Source organism: Macrobrachium nipponense, chromosome 21 (assembly GCF_015104395.2).
Source record: "Macrobrachium nipponense isolate FS-2020 chromosome 21, ASM1510439v2, whole genome shotgun sequence".
NCBI classification, from domain to species: Eukaryota; Metazoa; Arthropoda; class Malacostraca; order Decapoda; family Palaemonidae; genus Macrobrachium; species Macrobrachium nipponense.
The window spans coordinates 57,806,516-57,827,064 of record NC_087212.1 but is presented as its reverse complement, the minus strand read 5'-3'; the positions used below and the strand labels follow the sequence as shown (position 1 = coordinate 57,827,064).

The 20,549-nt window shown below is 40.8% G+C and overlaps 1 protein-coding gene across 4 annotated transcripts in view; it reads left to right on the top strand.

Moving 5' to 3' along the window:
* LOC135198053 (acetylcholine receptor subunit alpha-like) overlaps window positions 1–20,549 on the top strand; it is a 953,996-nt gene that overhangs the window by 901,435 nt on the left and 32,012 nt on the right. For all 4 annotated transcript variants that reach the window (XR_010310713.1, XM_064225444.1, XM_064225445.1 and 1 more), the window contains exons 9-10: window positions 7,907–8,043; window positions 8,347–8,493. Coding sequence is in view for 3 of the 4 variants with exons in the window: in XM_064225444.1 (XP_064081514.1) it covers window positions 7,907–8,043; window positions 8,347–8,493 (284 nt within the window). In the remaining variant the exon portion in view is untranslated. The remainder of the gene's footprint in view (window positions 1–7,906; window positions 8,044–8,346; window positions 8,494–20,549) is intronic.

Genomic DNA, 20,549 nt, shown 5'->3' with positions numbered 1-20,549 from the left:
TAAGTTAAGTACTCAGTGTTTATTGCTAATTGGTTTTTTCCGGCCCTGAGCCCGTATTTGCCGTTTTTTAGGTATAAATACGAACTCTAGGTCGGAAGCATGGCGGCATGGTTCTGCCTCGTGGTGGGTTCGTTCTTGGTCACCTATACCCAGAACATCCCCTTACTTAAGTACGCTCTAATTTTATTATCCGATTTGTTTAGGGTACGGCCTACACGGTTTTGTCATGCATGCATGTCTTTTACCTCCTGTAGGCCCTTCCATCCAGACCCCAGCCACGGCTCTTAGTATCGGCCTCGGCTGGCTTTGAGTGGTAGACTTGCCTTCGGGTTAGTCGTACACTCCTGGATTTTTTCTCCTACTATATTGTTTTCTTTCTTTCAATTTTATTATTCATTTTATTTATATGTATTTGTTAGGTTAGCTAGGCGTCTGGCTTGCTGAGCCTAGGTCATGGCCCATTGGGCCTATATACTACCGCTCTTCAGTTCGGTTGCTTCCCGATAGCATCTCTCTGATCAGTTGGTTATGTTTCTTGGCTTAGTTGTGGTTATTATCGCCCCGTGGTCACTACGTGATCACGAGGCAGCCAGACGCCTGTCCAGTCACCTTCCCCCCCTCCCGCTCTGCTATAGAGTCGGGGGGATGGGTCGGTCTGCCCATGCTCGCTCCGCATACCCGAGCCTGCCTCCCTCTCTCCCCCCAGGCGGAGGGAGTAGAGGGACGGGACAGACCCAGACTGGACTCGACCTCTCCGGCTTCCCGGTCGGCCGGATGGTAATGTGGGGGGGGACTGGCCTTTCCCCCCTCCGTTGCTACCCCGTCGCTCCGTTGCTAGCCCGAGTCTGTATGCCCCTTTGCTCCTTTCCACCTTACTAGGGCTCCTTTACCACCGGAGGCCTGGCATCCACGGAAAGGTGATAGTCCACCCAGCAGGGTGGACCGGAACATACAGTCGGTCCCTTCTAACCACTCCGTCTCGCGGAGTTACACACTCCGTCACGCACTGGACTTAGTCCGGTACGTTAGAATTTAGGTTTAAGATCTTTTATGTTAAACATTTAAGTTTATCTTAAGTACCTTAAACCATCCCCCCTCCCTTTCTGTCCCACCGGATCCCTCCGGGGTTATAGCCTATTCAGGCGATTCAGGGAGGGGTTATGCCCAAATTTTTTCCGAGCTCCGGCATGCAACGGAGTTCTTTTGTCCTTTAGCCTGTAAGTGATAGTCTTTAAGATACTCATGTGTCTTTTCACTTACAGACCACCAACTGTGAGCATCCGGGATGCGCCGCCACACTTCAGGACCCTTGTGGACACGAAGTTTGCCGGTCCCATGCTCCATGCGCGACTCCGCACGGGGACATCCAGGTCTGGTACCACGAGACGTGTACCATATGTTACGATCTGGTGAGCCAGCTGTTAGACGGGGTAAGTATTCTAACTCCGTTAAATGGTTCTCAAATTTTTTATAGTGCTTAAGTTTTTACATTAATCACTCTAACTTAAGGTAAAATTCAGGGGGCCTTATAGCCCCTATAATTTTAAGTTACGCTTTAAGTTAGTTTTAGTTTTAAGTTATTCTTAAATCTAACCAATACCCTCTCTTCCAGGCTCCGGCTGTGAGGGATACCGCACTGGCAACCCTGCGGGCCTGGGTCGGCGGTTTCGGGAAGAACGCCGCCAAGGGTATGCCCTACATCCTAGAGAAGAGGTTAGCGGTGCTAATCTTCCCCGGAGGCAAGGCGACAGGATACGTCGACCCAGCAGATGCGGCCCCGACTATCGCCTTCATCCAGCAACAGCTGGCTGCCTCGTTGACAGACCAAGGCCAGGACATCTCCTCGGAAGTCGCGACGCTTGACATTAATGTAGAACCCATGGTAGGTGTAGACGACCTGTTGGTCGAGGTAGGTAAGTTGGACACCCAAGGGATACCCTTGGGTGCTACTGGTTCTTCTACTCCTGCAACCTCTCCATCCTTCCAAGGCTTTACAGGTAATGAGTTGTATACTTCTCCTGATGCTTCAGTTAGACCCAAGGTCAAGGGTCAAACAGTGAAAACCTTGACGAAGACGTCGTCGTCGTCTAAGAAGACGGCTTCGGCGTCATCCTCTCGTAAGTCTCCGGCTGGGAATCCCGGAGCAGAGAGATCTAAAGCTTCTGGGTCCGGCTCTAAGTCCTCGAGGAGTAGATCCTCCAAAGAGAGATCTCACACTCCAGCGTAGTCGTTAGTTCCGCTACCCCTGGTTCCAGTTCAGGGCCACCCTTCCACCTCCGCAGCAGCTCCGGCTCTGGACGCCAATGCTGGCCTCTTACAACAGGTGGGCGATCTGGTTGGGTCCCTGAAAAATAGCATGGAACAAATGTTCTCTCGGTTGTCGGATAGGATTACTTCTCAGGACACCATTATAGCCGGACTGAGCCAAGCTCCTGTAGCCTCTCCTCCACCTTTCACCACAGGTGGAGCCCAACTTCCCCCGTATGACTCTCTTCCTCCGTTCTCAATGAACAACCCTTGGAGAGTAGCGTCATACGCCCCCTTCCAAGACGGGCTCATCTCTATCCCGGAATGTGGAACTCGGAGGATTGAGGACTTCGAGTTCTACCCGGAAGACCTTCAGCCTCCGTTCATCGGCTACGCCAGGCTCACCGCCTCAGCCATGACTCGGGATGACAAAGTACCAAAGGAGACAGTCCTCTATTCACGTGACCAGGCTCAGAGAGAATGGCTCAGGTGTCTAGAGGACATGGATTGTACCAATACGAAAATCCAACCTTTCAAGAGCCCGTTTACGATCTTTACGATGGAAGAGAGTACCCCGCTCCCTTTCCTGACAAAGATCGCGAATACGACAATTCAAGCAGCCCAGAAGGGGGATTTCATGCCTCAACTGAAGGAAGCAGATCCTACATCTCCTCTACTTCCTTCAGCCGGTGAATTGTGGGAAGACTTACCTAACACCTTCTCAGCGGGCAAACTCAAACCAGACTGTGCTATGGAGCAGTTTGGTGAGAAGCTTCCTAGGCTTCCAGATAGCCTTATTCAGGCAGAATTCGAAGCCAAATCGCGGTTAGCCAGGTCCATTAATTCCATGGCTATGACCGAGGTGGCTACCGTTGCCTATGGGTCGGAACCGCTCTTCAAGCTTATTACCAAATCTTTGACTCAAACGGTGCAGTCAGATATGTTTGAGTTTGCCACTGCTAGGACGAATTGTAGGAAGCATGTCCTACAAGAAGCAACTATTCGGCACGAGCCGAATAAGTTGCTTGCGTCAAACATCTGGGGAGCAGACCTCTTCCCAGAAGCGATGGTGAAGGAGGTTCAGTCAGAGGCTACGAGATTGAACCAGAGCCTTAAAGACCGTTGGGGTCTTACGGCCAAGAGACGTCAGGACCAAGTCGGTAAGGGTAAGGCTCAGAGGAAACCTAGACGTTTCCAGCCCTACCAGAAAAAGCAACCACGCTTTTCTCAGCAAGTTCCGGCTGTTCCCTTGGTGCAAACAGCCCAACCTTCCACCTCAAAGGCTCAATCGCAGCCGATCTACGTGATCTCCCCTCAGCCTCAGCCCTCCACCTCTTACGCCCTCTCTCCAGCCTACAACCAGGTCTTCGAGGGTCAAGCTTCACAGAAGTATGACCGCTCGAGTAAGGGAGGCAGAGGTAAGCGATCCTTTCGTGGGAGAGGATCGGGAGGTCCCTTCAATAGGGGAAAACATTTCAGGGGAGGCCGAGGAGGCTACCAGAACCAATGAGGAATTTCAGGTAGGAGGGAGGCTGTTTCACTTTCGCCACCGGTGGAACTTCAGCAAGTGGGCTCAGAGCATTGTGTCAAAGGGCCTGGGTTGGAGCTGGTTAACGAACCCACCCCCATCCAGACCTTTCCGCCAACTCCTTCCTCAAAGAATTGACGGAGTATGCGGAGGATCTCCTTCAGAAAGGAGCTATAGCGAGAGTCAAAAGGTTAAAGTTTCAAGGACGCTTGTTCAGCGTGCCAAAGAAAGGCTCACAAAAAAGAAGGGTAATCTTAGACTTGTCCCGCTTAAACTTAGCCATTCGCTGCGACAAGTTCAAGATGCTCACGATCTCGCAGGTGCGGACCTTACTTCCCCGTGGGGCCGTCACCACCTCTATCGATCTTACAGCCGCTTACTATCATATCCCTATTGCAAGACACTTCCGTCCGTATCTGGGTTTCAAGATAGGAGACCAGACATTCTCCTTCAAGGTGGTTCCTTTCGGGCTCAACGTAGCACCCAGGGTGTTTACGAAGCTGGCGGAAGTAGTAGTTCAACAACTCAGATCGCAAGGGGTTATGGTAGTAGCGTATCTCGACGATTGGTTGATCTGGGCCTCAACAGTCGAAGAATGCAACAAAGCAACACTGAAAGTGATTCAGTTCCTGGAATATCTAGGCTTCAAGATAAACAGGACCAAATCAAGACTCACTCCAGAGTCAAACTTTCAGTGGCTAGGTATTTCAATGGAATCTATCCTCCCATACTCTGTCGATTCCATCACCCAAAAGGAAGGAAATAGCGAAGTCAGTCAAGCAATTTCTGAGTCACAAACTGGCTTCAAGAAGATCTCAGGAAAGGATCCTGGGTTCTCTCCAGTTTGCTTCAGTGACGAACATCCTAATGAAAGCCAAACTGAAAGACCTAACCAGAATCTGGCGCTCACGAGCAAATGTCAGGTCCAGGGACAAATTGTCCTCAGTCCCTCTGATTCTAAAGAATCGACTCCGGCCGTGGGCGAAAGTCAAGAACTTGTCGGTGTCAGTGCCCCTTCAGTTTCCTCCACCAGGGATCACCATCCACACAGACGCTTCATTAAGCGGTTGGGGAGGATATTCCCAGTTCAAGAAGGTTCAAGGAACGTGGTCACCTCAGTTCCGTCAGTTCCATATAAATAAACGTACTGGAAGCAATGGCAGTGTTCTTGACTCTAAAAAGGTTACGTCCGCCAAAATACTCCCACATAAAGCTAGTCCTGGACAGCGCAGTGGTAGTACATTGTATAAACAGAGGAGGCTCCAAGTCACGTCATCTAAATCATGTCATGGTAGCCATCTTCTCCCTGGCGGACAAGTTCAGTTGGCATCTCTCCTCCACTCACATTGCTGGAGTGAGAAACGTCATAGCAGATGCTCTATCCCGATCAGTACCTCTAGAGTCGGAATGGTCACTGGACAACAGTTCGTTCCAATGGATTCTTCAGAGAGTTCCAGGTCTACAGGTGGTTCTCTTCGCATCCCAAGCGAACCACAAACTTCCGTGTTATGTAGCCCCAAACCTGGACCCTCTGGCCTATGCCACGGACGCCCTGGCTCTAGACTGGAACAACTGGGAGAAGTTTTATGTCTTTCCTCCAGTGAATCTTCTCATGAAAGTGTTGAACAAACTCAGGACATTCAAGGGTCAAGTGGCTCTAGTAGCCCCAGACTGGCCGAAGAGCAATTGGTACCCTCTCATTCTGGAACTGGGTCTTTGCCCTCTTCGGATCCCCAATCCCAGGCTCTCCCAGTCAGTACAAACGAAGACTGTGTTCGCTTCCTCAGGGATTCTCAAAACCCTAACTTTATGGATTTCATGAAGTTTGCAGCGAAAAGGGATGCGAACATTGACCCTCAGAATATTCTCTTCTTGGAATCCGATAAAAGAGATTCAACTTTGAGACAGTATGATGCTGCTGTCAAAAGTTAGCAACCTTCCTGAAAGAATCAGATATTAAATCATGACAATCAATTCAGCTATATCCTTTTTCAGATCCTTATTTGAAAAAGGCTTAGCAGCTAGCACAATTACGACAAACAAATCAGCCTTGAAAAAGATTTTTTCAATTTGGGTTCAACATAGACTTGACAGATTCCTACTTCTCGTCTTATCCCCAAGGCGTGTGCTAGACTTAGACCTTCTGTAAGGCCTACGTCAGTATCATGGTTCTTAAACGATGTTCTAAAACTGGCTTCAGAAACCAATAATGACACATGCTCGTTTATAATGCTCTTAAGAAAAACCCTCTTTTTATTAAGCTTGGCCTCAGGAGCTAGAATTTCAGAACTGTCGGCTTTATCCAGAGATCCGGATCATATTCAGTTCCTTCCCACAGGGGAAGTGCTACTTTCTCCAGAACGTAGCTTTATAGCTAAGAATGAAGATCCTTTGATGAGGTGGGAACCATTGAAGGTACTACCCCTTCCACAAGATGTATCTCTTTGCCCAGTTTCAACCTTGCGAGCCTTTCTATCTAGGACCTCCTCATCCTCATCGGGTCCTCTCTTTAAGAGAGAAAAAGGTGGCACTTTATCTATTAAAGGCATCAGGCAACAAATCCTGTACTTCATTAAACAAGCCAATCCTGACTCTTTCCCTAAAGCACATGATGTCAGGGCAGTAGCCACCTCAATTAACTATTTCCAACATATGAACTTCGATGAGTTGAAAAAGTATACTGGATGGAAATCGCCGACAGTTTTCAAACGTCATTACTTAAAGTCCTTGGAAGCTCTGAAATTTTCAGCAGTTGCAGCGGGGAACATAGTTTCCCCTGACTCTAGCTAATCTTTAGTAGGAGATCCAGTCCTCCTTTCTACCTGCTTCACCCAACAGTTTGTCTATTCCTACCTTGTTCATTTACGGTCACCTTGTGTCTTAGCTGCTTTTATGATAATTGGGTGGGTGTCCCTTATTTTTTTGCTAGGGACACTCACGATTGATGATGAATATTGATATGTTGGATGTCATCCCCTTATTTTTATGCTAGGGGATACATCTTATTATAATGGTTACGGGTTTTGTATATTAAGTTATATACATTCCTTTATATATGATTATGATTGAGTTTGTTTGTTCAACTTGTTATGTTAATTGCTCTGTACATTTTGATACATAAATTTTACACAGATACCATTTTGGTACATATATGCCATATTACCTCTGTATATATGTAAATTACCCTAAGTTAAGAAATATTATTAGAATTAAGTGTAATTTAAGCAATATTTCTATTTTTGTACCACTGTGTATATGTATCCTTATTAGCAATTATATTCTTTTATTTTTATTTTATCTTTTATTTGAGACCTCTTTTTAATTTTGTTGATTTCTTTACAATCTTGTGCTATTTCTCTGGTACGATTTCGCGCAGCGACACGAGCTGAGCCCAGAAAAGGGATTTTGACGTAAGGAAAAATCTATTTCTGGGCGATTGGCTCGTGTCGCCAGCGAAATATCCTTTAATCTATTATTTCTAGGGTAAATGTACTAACACATACCAGAGAATAAATAAATAAAGAAAAAGGTCAGTATAACTGACTCGCTCACCCTCCAAGAGGGTGTCGGTATGAACACTATGGCGAGTGAGACCACTACCACGAGCCAAATGCCAAAAGAATTCTCCCACTACAAAATCCCCCCAAGAGGAGAGCCGACCCACAGAGTGGGCAGCACATACTACTACTACTCCATCCCATGCTGCCGACTGCTGCGCCTCTGGTGGCCATCCTGAAGTTAGCAGACAATCTTGGCGCTGGGATGGGTAGGGCGGGATTTCGCTGGCGACACGAGCCAATCGCCCAGAAATAGATTTTTCCTTACGTCAAAATCCCTTTTTTGTACCTTTAGTTAGCCTTTTTGGTACAATTGAGACTTTCTGTAATCTTGGGGAAAAAAAGCTGTAGTCATGGTTTGTCAGTTCTTACAGAAGAACACTGACCGTAATATCAGGATTTTGAAATTTGAGGTCAAATTTCCAAATCCTGATTATTACGGTGTTTTGTTGTGATTTTATTCTAGTGTTATCAAAAATTTTGAAAAGTGTTGTGAAATTTACTAATGAAAGTAGTAGTTTAACCAGGCCACAGTTACTTGCAACTGTTCTGTATTCTTGTAAAACTATTTCAGGTTAGTTTGTCCATCAGCATCCTCCTCTCCCTGACTGTGTTCTTCTTGCTGTTAGCAGAAATTATTCCGCCCACGTCCCTCGTTGTTCCTTTATTAGGGAAATTTGTACTCTTCACCATGATATTAGATACATTAAGGTAAGTTTAAAACCTGCAAGAGAACAATTGCATTTTCTAGTTCTGTTCAGAAGTTTTTGTATTTCTACTTCATTGAAATGTTGCTGTCAACATTTTATTTATATAAAATCTATGTAACAGGGAGTCAGATATGTCATATAAATATTTTACAAATCAGTGATGTATTTATGTTATCGTCATGTAAAAGAAGTTGTATATATTGGTAGCATTGAGTTTGCACAAGTTAGAATTATGGTAGTATACTGTGTATGTTGTATTTGTTTGTCATTGAATCAGTAAACAGTCTTGTTTTTTCTATTTCAGCATTTGTGTCACAGTGGTAGTTTTGAACGTTCATTTCCGCTCACCTCAGACCCATACAATGGCTCCGTGGGTTAGAAGGGTCTTCATTCATATTTTGCCTCGGCTGCTGGTCATGCGCAGACCCCAGTACCAAATGGATAGACACCGGTAAGTTTTATTGAATGTCTTGGGTAAGAAATTTATATCGAGTCACAGTGACAAGATTTATTAGAACTCTATCCGCTCTTTTCTATCTGTTTAAGAAAAATCATAGATATAGTTCTGAGAACATTAATACTAGTCAATCACTGTTAGACACTCCTAGCTGTAGTTGTGTTATCTTTACATCCTTCAGTGAGGATTTTATTTTTAGTTTTGGATTATTTTGATAAATTTCTAAAGTGCACCATCTTGAATAATGCGTCTTGATTAATGTCTACTTTTTATGTTATACTGTGTATATATATGCATATAAACTAATACATATGTATATACTATTACAGTATAATGACCTCTTGATATTTGCACAAGACCGTGATTTTTAGTTGTACATCTGTCTCCACATTCTCATCTTATAACCTTACAAGCATCTGGAACTTTCCACATTGTTTTGCAGGCACATCTTGTCACTTGTAAGATTTAGTTACTTTTCCTTAGAGCCTGTAATTACAGTAAGGATGCCTCAAGTCTTCATCTGATCAAAGTGAATTGTTTTGTACCTGTTTATATGTTTGCAACCACATAGCCTGATACTGATGATTTTTTATTGTGATATTATTTTTATATGGTGTAACTGGTATTCAGCTCTGCTATATTATTTATAGTTTCACACTTGCTTCTTTGTGTGCGGTAAAAGTCAAATGTAATTGTACTTGCTACAGACTTTACTTGTGTACATGTGAATTCTTTCCATAATCTAATACAGAACCTTCATTTCATCGGTTATGGATAAGTGTGGCATTATGTATACATTTTTCCTGTACGGATTCTGATTTTTAGAAGGCATGCAGCGAATGATTTTTTCTGAATATAAACACCACAGTTTCTTTTAAGAGAGAGCCCCTGTTAGTTCCATGCTTACTTATGATGTCCTTGACTTCAAAACCTAATGTTAATGGTCTACATTTCAATATAGTGATGCTCATTAACACAAAGCCAATGAGGAAGTCACCATCCTCGATACTCGCCGTATGCTTGGCACATATACGTATCTATTCATATTACTGTGAACAACTCCTCAAAAATTTATCAGACCAAGAGAAAATGATGAGGTACATACAGAAAAAAAAAGTAAACCACAGTTATCTCACTCAAGAAAACAGTTGCAAACACTTAAAATGAACTAGGACGCTAATGGTGGCATTATTGACTTCAAAAGATAAAATGACTTACTTAAGCTAATCATAGCAGTAGTGGTACTTCCTGATACTACTCAGATGGACAGGAAGGGAAGAGAGGTTTGCAGCTTACTAAGAAGAGGTAGAGAGCAATTTAATACATTATGTCCCATGCTGGATTTTTACAGACATATTACTTGAATCATCGTATGTTAATAGGTACTACAACCTCAAATATATCAGTATCTGTAGATCATCAAGACTTGTTTGCTACATTGTAACTAGCAGTAGTTGAAATACAACAACAAAAATCAAATATATGAAAGTTATCTTGCCTTGCTATACAATGCTTATCCATCATTCTATGCACAGAATGAATTAAAATCAACTGCTGTATTAGTTCAAGTCCCCAGGCATCATGACTTAGGGAGCTGCCACTGGCACAGGTAACTCGGACCTCTCCCTACAGCTAGAGCAGCAACCACACTTGGAGAAATAATCGCAATAACAGAGTAATGGCATGGTGAACATCTATGGTTAATGTTCTGCTTACTTTACGTGGGTCTTCCTTAGAACAAATATGTTAGATATCAACAATTGCTCAGAAAATGTCTCCAATAATGCTGTATATATTTTTTTGTATTATCTTTTAGAGTTTAAGCTTATATAGCGCAACTTATATTCATCTTCTAAGCAGACGCATACACTCAAAGCCTGACTCCTAGCAGAGCATAGGAATACCATAAGAAACAACCACTAACATTCTGCAGAGTACAGGACGGTAGTCTGTGTAGACAGCAAGCCGATTCACTTTGAAAGTTTATCAACATCGACCCCCCTCTTCCTCATCAATAAGTCAATCAACACACAACATTCTCATTGAGTTAATCTGCACACGAAGAATTCACAGCTAAGTCGCCTGGCTGGGCAGAGGTGTTGTTAGCAGTCCCATACTGACAGTTCCATCTCCACTCTGCATCAAAGTACACACTTTGCATTTTTATTCACACTTGTCCTGTGGTGCTTTCAAATGCTTATACTTATTGACTCTGAAAAAAGGAGTGTTCATGGGTGTTGTGAGGATATGGGAGTGCTGATATATGAGGGATGACGTACTATAATGTGTGATTATGCTTTTAATGCGTGAATTGTATAGCACAACACCTGCATTGATATGTATGTTATGGAAAATTTAAATTATTCTACATAGGAAGACTAAAAAGAAAGATTTTTTAAGTAAATGTCACCTTCAATATTTTTATAATATTGTTCTTGGTTATGATTACAGACATTCAAATGATTGTGTTTTGTTTTGTCCATTCTTCCTCATTTGTGCTTCTTGCACTAGAATAGTACTGTTTTCTGGTGTGGATGTCTGCTTCTGCCAGAGATTTGTCTTTTAGATAGAATGATTCGTGGTGGTAGGCTTTTATTTCCTAATAGTGGTATGTAGTTATGACGTGGACCATCTATGGATGGTCTCTTGTTTGTCACTTTTTCAACAGAGATCTTTCACATTCACAATTGATCCCTGATCCCAATTACCTGCCGTGAGCAGCCAGATTCGCTGAACAGCAGCACTAGTACGCAGTAAATGTGCCTCGTTATCTTTTATTTCTTACGTTGTTGGACTGTTGAACAACCTCCCAGAGGATGTCGTGCAATTGGAACTTCAGAAGTTCAAGCAAAGCTGCAAAGCATTGCTACCCTAGTACTGTTCTACTTGCAATTTAATACATTTTTATCTGTTTATTAATAAGTGGGGTATCTTAGTTATGTAGTTCCCTTTAACTCCTCATACTTCTTCCTAATGAACATATATTCTTTGGAAGTTTGAGTTTTAAGTCAGTGGCCCCTGTGGGATTGTTCCATATGAATAGGTTTCATCTTGTGAATAATAAGAATAATAATAATGATAGGAATTTATTTTGCATACCCCAAAATTATGTATAGTTAAATGCAAGTGTTCTGATTTAAGAGGATGAATTCTAGATTAGACTAGTATTTTCAAATTCATAGGAAAGCAATGAAATCTTTCCATGGAGTTGGAAACTTGTTTATTGCCAGTGGTCACAGAAGGTAGAAAATTCTATAGTACTTTGGTCCCCTCCTCATAAGTGTCATAGATGTGCTTTACATGTGATTGATAATTTTTTTTTTTTTACAGAGATGGTCTACAAAATATGCGTCTTTCTTTGTGATGAACTCGCCATGTTTTTTACTATTAGTTTCCTTTTTCTTTAGAAATATCGTAACATATCTAAAAGCTCATTGCATGAGATGGTCATAACTGACTGAAGTTTTAGCAAAGTAGAAATTGGCCGCAGTGCTATTCTAAACCCAGACCATCATAATGGGCTTTGGATAGGGTTTTTTCATGCAAGTATTGATTTGCTCTAGCCCCAAAAGCAAAAGGACTATATGCACTGTGCTGTGCAAAAGAATTCCCCTTATGGTCAAGATAAAAATCTTTCAGGATTAGCAAGCACCTAGTAGTACAGTACTAACAAATATTAACGCTTCCCATTAATATTTTATCATTTCTCTACTTCGAGATAAGCTGGTTTAGTTTTTGTTCATGTCAGTTCACGAGGATGGTATAACTGCATGTTAGAAGTACTTCTCTGAGCAAAATTTACACACACACTCACGAGTGCTTTAATATTTCAATCACATGTTCATATCTTTGCAGTTGCACCACCCCCCTAAGAAATATAATTAAAAGAATTAAAGTCTCTATGGCTCTTGAAAAAAATATGAAAAATAGCTTGCATTTTACATTATTTTTCTCTTTCATTTTCTGTGGATCCAACCTAATTGTTTCTCTTTTAATGTTACTTTCCTTGAAGGTTTTGGAAGGAATTTTCCATGCTGTGCCTTTCTTCACTGTGATGTTTTCTTTCCTGTAGGGGTGTAGTGCTGTCTGCATCTCAAGCAGTGCACTGTAGGCATAACTTAAGGTTCTTTGCAGTGTCCCTTTGGCCCTTTGCTTCCTTATACCGTACCTCCGTTCTTATTCTTTTTTCCATCTTACTTTCCACCTTCTGACTGTTGATACATAGTGCAACTGTGAGGTTTTCCTTCTGTTTTTAGTCCTTTTTACTCTTTTTACTGTCAATTTCCTTTTCAACACAAAATGACCTCATAGGTCCCAGCGCTTGGTGTTTGACCTAAATTCTATATTCTATCTTCACTGTGATGCTGAAAGTCTTGGACTTCGGGGCCTGTATTATTAATAACATACCGACTGTACATCCCTCTACATATTCAGAAAATTACATCTTTCTATTTTTCCAGGTTCCCAAGGCCTTAATGATTTCGCAGAGACTTGTCCTCGTTCAGATTTCTTCTTGAGCTTAATGCTGTTTTCTATCACTTCACTGTAGCTTTATTCTCGTTTTTTAAAGTCAATAGGCTGTGTATTTCTGTTTAATTTCCATTTTTAATTTTCGTGCCAAAAGGTATACTTATTATAGGAGACAAATTATTAATATTTGAATGTACAGAAAGTGCTAGAGTGACCAAATGTTATGTATGGGTTTAGGTAGATAGCTGATATTGTTGATTGATTTGTTTTGTTTTTATTAGTGTACTTCACTACTACAGTCATGTTGTAAACACAAGTGTTTATTTGTTAATGATATTATGATGTTTATCCTCATGTTACTTGTGTGCACAGCAATTACAGAGATAATATGTCTCATGTGGTCATCTATCACCTTCATATCTTAAGTGTTATGTTTCCCATGCCCGCCCGTCCTGGCTGACGCCCACAGCACAATCAACAGGTAGTACTAATCACTCACCACACCATCAGTGCATGAGAGTACATAGGGACTAGATTAGTTTATTTGGTATATACATATATATATTTATATACATATAGTTAACGAGATTAAAGAATGGCTGAACCTTTTGATATTAACTTGTGACTGATTTTCATCCAGAGGTGACTATTCTGAAGAATTCTCTCCCACTGAAATATTGTAGTTACTAGACTGACTGAGATCAACTTCCATTGGCTCATTTTTCAGAATATGCCATGCTGTCTTTTCTGGATAATGGGAGAGATGTTCTTATGATAATCACCTGAAATTTAAAACCTGTTACTCTTCTACCTCATTTGTGCCTTACCTCATTTGACTTCCCATATGTATGGTAGTTATTTATGGTATTGATACTGTCTGTATCAACTGTAGTTGATGTGTTATGAATTACTGGTTCATTAATTAACATTTCCTAAATAACCAAGGGGAAATCTTGACTCTTTCATGTAAGGTATTATAATTGTTGGTCTTATGTGTGACTTTTAAAGGACAAATGACTAAACCATTCGTAATCTCGTTTAGTATATAGAATCCTTAGCTAGGTAATCCTAAGGCCCCATATAAATTTGTATATAGAATCAGCACTACTGAAAATTGTGAAATTTCCCTTTCTAAAAAAAAAATGTATAAAATTTGTATACCATAATGGAAAGAGAAAAATGTGTGCTTTTCAGTAATGAAACCATTCCCCCCAGATTAATCTGAATTTCGCTCCTTAGGAACCACCATGAAAGCGCACTCTTTAGCATCAAAGAATGTTGCCGGTATGCAACCTCCTCCACACCTTGTCAGTTTTGAAACAACCCTTGTTTTTTCAATTTGCTTCCTGCATTGCATGAGCCTCTTAGTTCTCTCTTGCATACTACTCTCTTATTTTTGCCTTTTTACTTAGACCCTCTCCTTTTACTTTCCTGCACTTGTATCAGTTCTGCACAAGTGTTCGTCTTTTCTGGTTGGTGCAATAGGCATGTTTTAGGACCCATGGAAGTGAAACAGTAGACTTGCTATTTTTAGGCTGGTGACAGTTTATTTGATTTACATATGGCTGTTTACAGATTATGAAAAATGAAACATTTAATCACTTTTATCCTAACAGTTAAGGTCTACTTTTACAATGGGCTGCAGTTAATTAAGCACATACAGTTACTGTGATAGATCATGTACCCAAATGGATGTTTGCGATAAAATTCCACTGCCATACAAGCCGTTTTACTTCTAAGCATTATATATACAGCGTTGTGTTTTTTGTGGTAGACAGCAGAATGAGCACCTCCAACTATTGATCACAAATTGAATGATGTGTAATAAAAAGAACAGTTTAGAGAGGTATCAATTAAACTGTATCTTAAGTTTTTAGAGAATATCTAAATTTTCAACCTTGTGATCAATATTCTTGTAAAAAATGAGAGAGTTAGCCACTTGATGTTTTTAACATTAACAAAATGTTAATATAAATGCAGTTTAAGAAGTAAGGTGCAATAAATTCTGCAATATAAATATATTTCAAGAAATAAGGTGCGATAAATTCTGCAGTACACTCAGAGAAGGTTAATCTTTTTTAGTACAAGAATTTTATCACATAAGTAATTTTCATGACTGATAGATTTAATCATATCAGATTGTGAGATTTGACATTTTCATTTGGTATCAATGTACTTCGGTACTTATGTTCTTGATGCAAGATTTCATTTACAATGATTTTGTTTTAGAACTTTATGCTCATTGAAAGTTGCATGTTGCACTTTTTATTATTCTTTGAAAGTAATCATTATCTTTTTGTTGTAAATATTACATTTGTCTTCTCGATTTTTCCGATTATTTCTCTCTCTAAGGGACATAACCTACAACTATTTGTCATATATTGTATCCAACTTTACATTTCCAGGTTAATGACCCCTTTTTTTATGAATTTACGGGGAATGTACATTATGAAACGCAAAGCATGGTAATTGTGTTTACTAACAAGTTGCCTATGCAAAATCTTAGAAAAAATGGTTAATGCACGATTAACGTATGTAATAACCAAAGAATCCATTATAACACCAACACAATCTGGTTCAATAGCTGGCAGATCAACCCTAGATCCCTTAACACATTTAGAAGATCATATAAAAAAAGGCTTTGAACAAAAGAAATTAACAGGAGCTATATTTTTTTATATAGAAAAAGCATACGATACAATATGGAAACATAACATCATGCAAAAACTCCACTCCAATGGACTAAGAGGCCACTTACCGATATTTATTAAAACTTTTTAACAAACAGAACTTCTCAAGTAAGAGTAGAAAATTCCTACTCAGTAATCTATAAACTGGAAGAAGGAATCCCTCAAGGTAGTGTCTTGAGCTGTACATTGTTTGCTTTAGCAATCAATGACATTACTATAAATTTACCAAGTGGTGTAAAAAACAGTTAATATGTTGATGACTTTGTTATTTACTATACGAGTAGTAATTTGAGACATGCTCGGAGAGTTCTCAGTACTGCCATTTCAAATATATGTAGTTGTACAAATTCAGCTGGATTTAAATTTTCAACTGATAAAACAAAAGCAATCATCTTCTACAAAGACAAAAGATGGATGAAGAACCAAACAATCAAACTTCACCTTTATAGAACTGAAATACAATTTTGTACAAAAATCAAGTATCTAGGAGTGATATTTGATCAACATTTAAATTGGAAAGAGCACATCAAATACATTAAAGCCAAGGGCATCAAAGCCCTTGCCATATTAAAAAAGTTATCACACACTAATTGGGGAGCAAAGCGAGACATTTTATTAATGATATATAAGGCAACAGTCTTATCCATAATAGATTACTGCTGTCCAATATATTCATCCGCCTCAGAATCTGCATTAAAAACTCTCGATGCAGTGCACCATGAAGGCATGCGATTGTGCACAGGAGCATTCCGATCATCCCCAACAAGCATGCTCCTGGTAGAGGCAGGTGTGTTGCCCTTATAACATCACCGTAATTTGATAACAATACGATGAGGTCTTTCAATGCAAGCGGGATCGTCTCCTGCAGCTGACTGCTTTCAAAACTGTAATCCAGTAACAGCAGTTAATAGTACTAGCTCTTTCCCAAAAAGAGCTAAATACATAATGAACTTGCATAACATGGATCCAATTTTTCACCCACCAATGAAATTGCCACCACCGTGATTTTAAATCGAATAAAGATATGTACCTCCCTGTCTTACCTACTCAAAAAGCAAATGACAAGCACAGAAATGTACTGCCAACATGCTTTGGAGCACATTAGAAGAAAAGGCAACAAATTTATGGTATGTACAGACGGTTCCAACAATAATGTTGGAGTAGGAGCATCTGCATATTCGAAAAATATGTTAATAAAAAAAAGCCTACCTTTAATATCATCAGTACTTACTGCTGAAGTCACAGCCATACAGATGGCTCTTGATATGATATCTGAGGCAAAAGCAAGTGTCTCTGTTATTTTCAGTAACTCACGTAACGCTATAGATGCTATAAGACTATAAATCAGTAAACCAAATAGTGCAGGAAAAACAAATAAAATTTCATCAGCTCCTCCAATCAGGATTATCAATGGAAATATGTTGGATCCCAGCACACGTGGGAATAAAAGGAAATGAAAATGCAGACTCAGCTGCCAAATCAGCCTGCACTATCCCTCCAACAATTACACATGCCACAGTGTCAGACTGGATAGCATCTGTTAAACCATTGATTTACCAGGATTGGAAAAGAGAATGGGCCTCAGTGCCAACAACAAATAAACTTAAAAACATAAAAACTGAAGTATATGCATGGAGGATATCCTCATAGGTGGAAAGATCAAGAGAGGTGATCCTAGCAAGGCTCCGTATAGGACACACAAAATTCTTGCATGGTCACTTAATGTCAACACCACATGCTGACCCAATAAAGTGTAACAGATGTCAAACACCCATGACAGTACAGCATTTGCTTGTTGAGTGCCCAAATTGGACCCAGCAAAGAGCTATTTATCTGCGGAATTCAAAAATGAAAAGTATTCTTGCTGAAAGCAAAGATTTTTCAATTAATAACATCATAAAGTTTTTAAATAAGACAGGTTTCTCAAATAAAGTCTAATTATTTATTTATCTATTTATTTTTTTATTTTTTTCTCTCAGGATTAATCCCTGAGAACCAGCCCGAGAAGAGTCTACTTGAGACTCAGAGGTCTGGAAAAACAGCCCTATTAATAATAATAATAATTGTGTGTAAACTTTTTGTCATTCTGCTAGAATGGCATGATCACTAACAAGGTTGAGTGAACAATGGATTAAGAAGTTAATTCTGGGAATTTTTTGTGTTGTGGAACATAAGCTTATAGTGGTGGATGATGTGACACACACTGCCAAGTATCATTGACCCTTTTTGGTCAGGTTCCTATTTCTCCAATCCAGCTATCCTTCACACAGGTTGTGCTGCTGCAACTCCTTAATACAGCAGCCACTGAACCACAGCATTGCTCATGCCATTTTGAACAATGGCAAAATCTTTGCACATAATTACCATATTTTACACTACGTACTTAATTACAGTGATTACCTAATTTGTAAAGTCATAAATAAATAGGACAAATGCTTACAAGATTGTGACCCTCAGAAAGAGCAACTAAAAAGACAATCTAAAATTAATGCTAATGGGCATTACATACTAATCATTTTAATAAATATGTTTGGCAGGGTGCCCTCTAATAAAATATGAGTTATTATTCATAAGGATCATTCATTCTTATAGAACAAACTAAAGGGTATGCATTTCTTTGGCAAGCTTCAAACAAGTAGGATGTTGACATGTGATATGATGAAAACATGAATAGAACGAAGATAACATTAGAATTAGATGTTCATCATATATATATATATATATATATATATATATATATATATATATATATATATATATATTATATTTCTGGGTTCGACCTGTGTCGGCCGGTGAAATGTCCCTGTAGCACACATTTTCTCAGGTAACAGTGGTCCCCCCGTATTCACGGGGGATGGCGTACCATACCCCCCCCCCCACCCCCCCCCCGTGAACTAGTTTATGGAACCCTCGCAGATTGTTTGGCAACCCCACCTTTTTAAAAATGCCTAAAAACAGCATATTTTGTTAGTTAAAACTCATGAAAAACCCACTAAAAATTTTCATACATGGTTTTTTTGCAATAGTTTTCTCACAAAAAGTGCATTTTATGATGAAATTCATCAATAAAACCAGAATTTGTGGATATTTACCATAGAAAAATACCGCGAATGCGCGAATTTTCCGCGAATAATGCAGGGAAACGTTCCGATAGAAATCCGCGAATGTGTGAGTCCGCGAATCTGGAGAACGCGAATACGGGGGTCCACTGTATAAATAGATGCTAAATATACCAGAGATAAAGCTAAATGGAATGCTGAAGTTACTACCTTCAGCTCGCTCACCCATGGGGTGTCGGTATAAACACAAGGGCGAGTGGAAGCCACTACCACAGGTTTTCTGCCAATTAGAAGACTCCTCTCAAAACCCCTCTCTAGGTAGGTGCCGTTACAACGACTACTGTACGTCTACCTTCCGCTCGCTACTACTACAACTCCCGCCCGAAGGCTTCATTCCTGTATTAGCACGCCACAGTGTTCGCACATGTTTTTCTCGCTGCTCTCTTCGAGTGCTTTTGGCGAAGCATGTCTCCCCCAGAGCCCCAAGCTTCTTCATCTAAGTTGGGTATTCCATTTTTCGTTTTTGTATCTCGTGACGGCACGATGCATCCCCTTTTTAGCCCTTATTTGGCCCCTTGGTTCTTGCGCACCGGCGTGATGCTCCTTTTATATCTGCCATCTTGGGTGCATCATTCGCGGCGTGCGTTTTTTCCTATTGTTATATTATGATGATTTTTACTTCACTGTTTGCTTTTCACTGTTTAGACTCCTTTTTTCGTATACCCCATCATTTTTCTAGCTCCTTTCGTTTTCTGGAGCATTGGTTTTACGAATTTTATCCTTACGTCGTGGAGCCTAACTCGCTCCTGACGTATTCTGAAGTCTCTTCTTGTATGTTTATCTTTCATTATTTTAGCCTTTTGTGGTCCCCTTTTTGTCCTCAGTCCCTCAGAAGCGTGTTGGTTTCCCTTCGTACGTACGATTTTATTTTTCATATGTTATACGCGAGTAGTGTGTTTTGGCTTCAAGGCTAGCTTATAGTACGCCAGTTTTTTGTGGAGAGGGCGGTTCCTCTCTCTCTCTCTCTCTCGCGGTATTCATGCATGCATTCTTTTAGTGTGTTTTTCAATGTTAGTCAGTAATGCACTCGATTATATGCACGTTTATGATAAATATTCATATTCTTTGTTGAGGTTGGAAGTCCTTGCGATGCCCTTCCCTGGCCTACTCGACCAGACCTAGGCTAGGTTTTGGAAGGTAGGTCAGGCAGTCCTACCCCTCCACCCCTTCGGCCTCACCCTTACCGCCTCCTGTCCAGGCTATTATGCTTGCTGGGAGAGTGGTCCAGGACAGAGAGTCCCTCTCGTGTCATGTTTGTAGGGCCTAGACCTATCGTACCTGACCAGATCGGAAGTTTCGATTTTGGAGGGTTTAGTTAGGTTCTATCCGTCCACTTCATGACGTCCTTTGGAGGCCATGCTAGCCTACCTGACAGGATCTGTACCGATCTCGGAGGGTTAGGCTGGGTTCTTGCTGGGTGCGTCCCCCCCTTTCCTCATTTCGCAGTTCTTCCAGTAATTCTTCATCATTTATTTTATATTTGTCTTGTTGTGTGTAGCCTGGGGCCTTTGCCCCCTTTAGGGTGTCAGTTGGCTTACCGTCTTCTGCTCTCTTTAGCGGTAGGCTACTTACAGCTCCCAAAAGGTAGTGGGTCACTGATCGGTTGCTGTGGCCAGGCGATCACGACTCGTTCACTCTCCTCCAAACATTCCCCCCCCTTCCCCCCTGCCCCGGTCTCGTTCCGGCGCTGTCTAGCTAGCTCGCTGTTCAAGTAATCCTACCGATGAACGACCGCTAGAGCATATAGCATATCCAGGGTGATTAGTTGGAG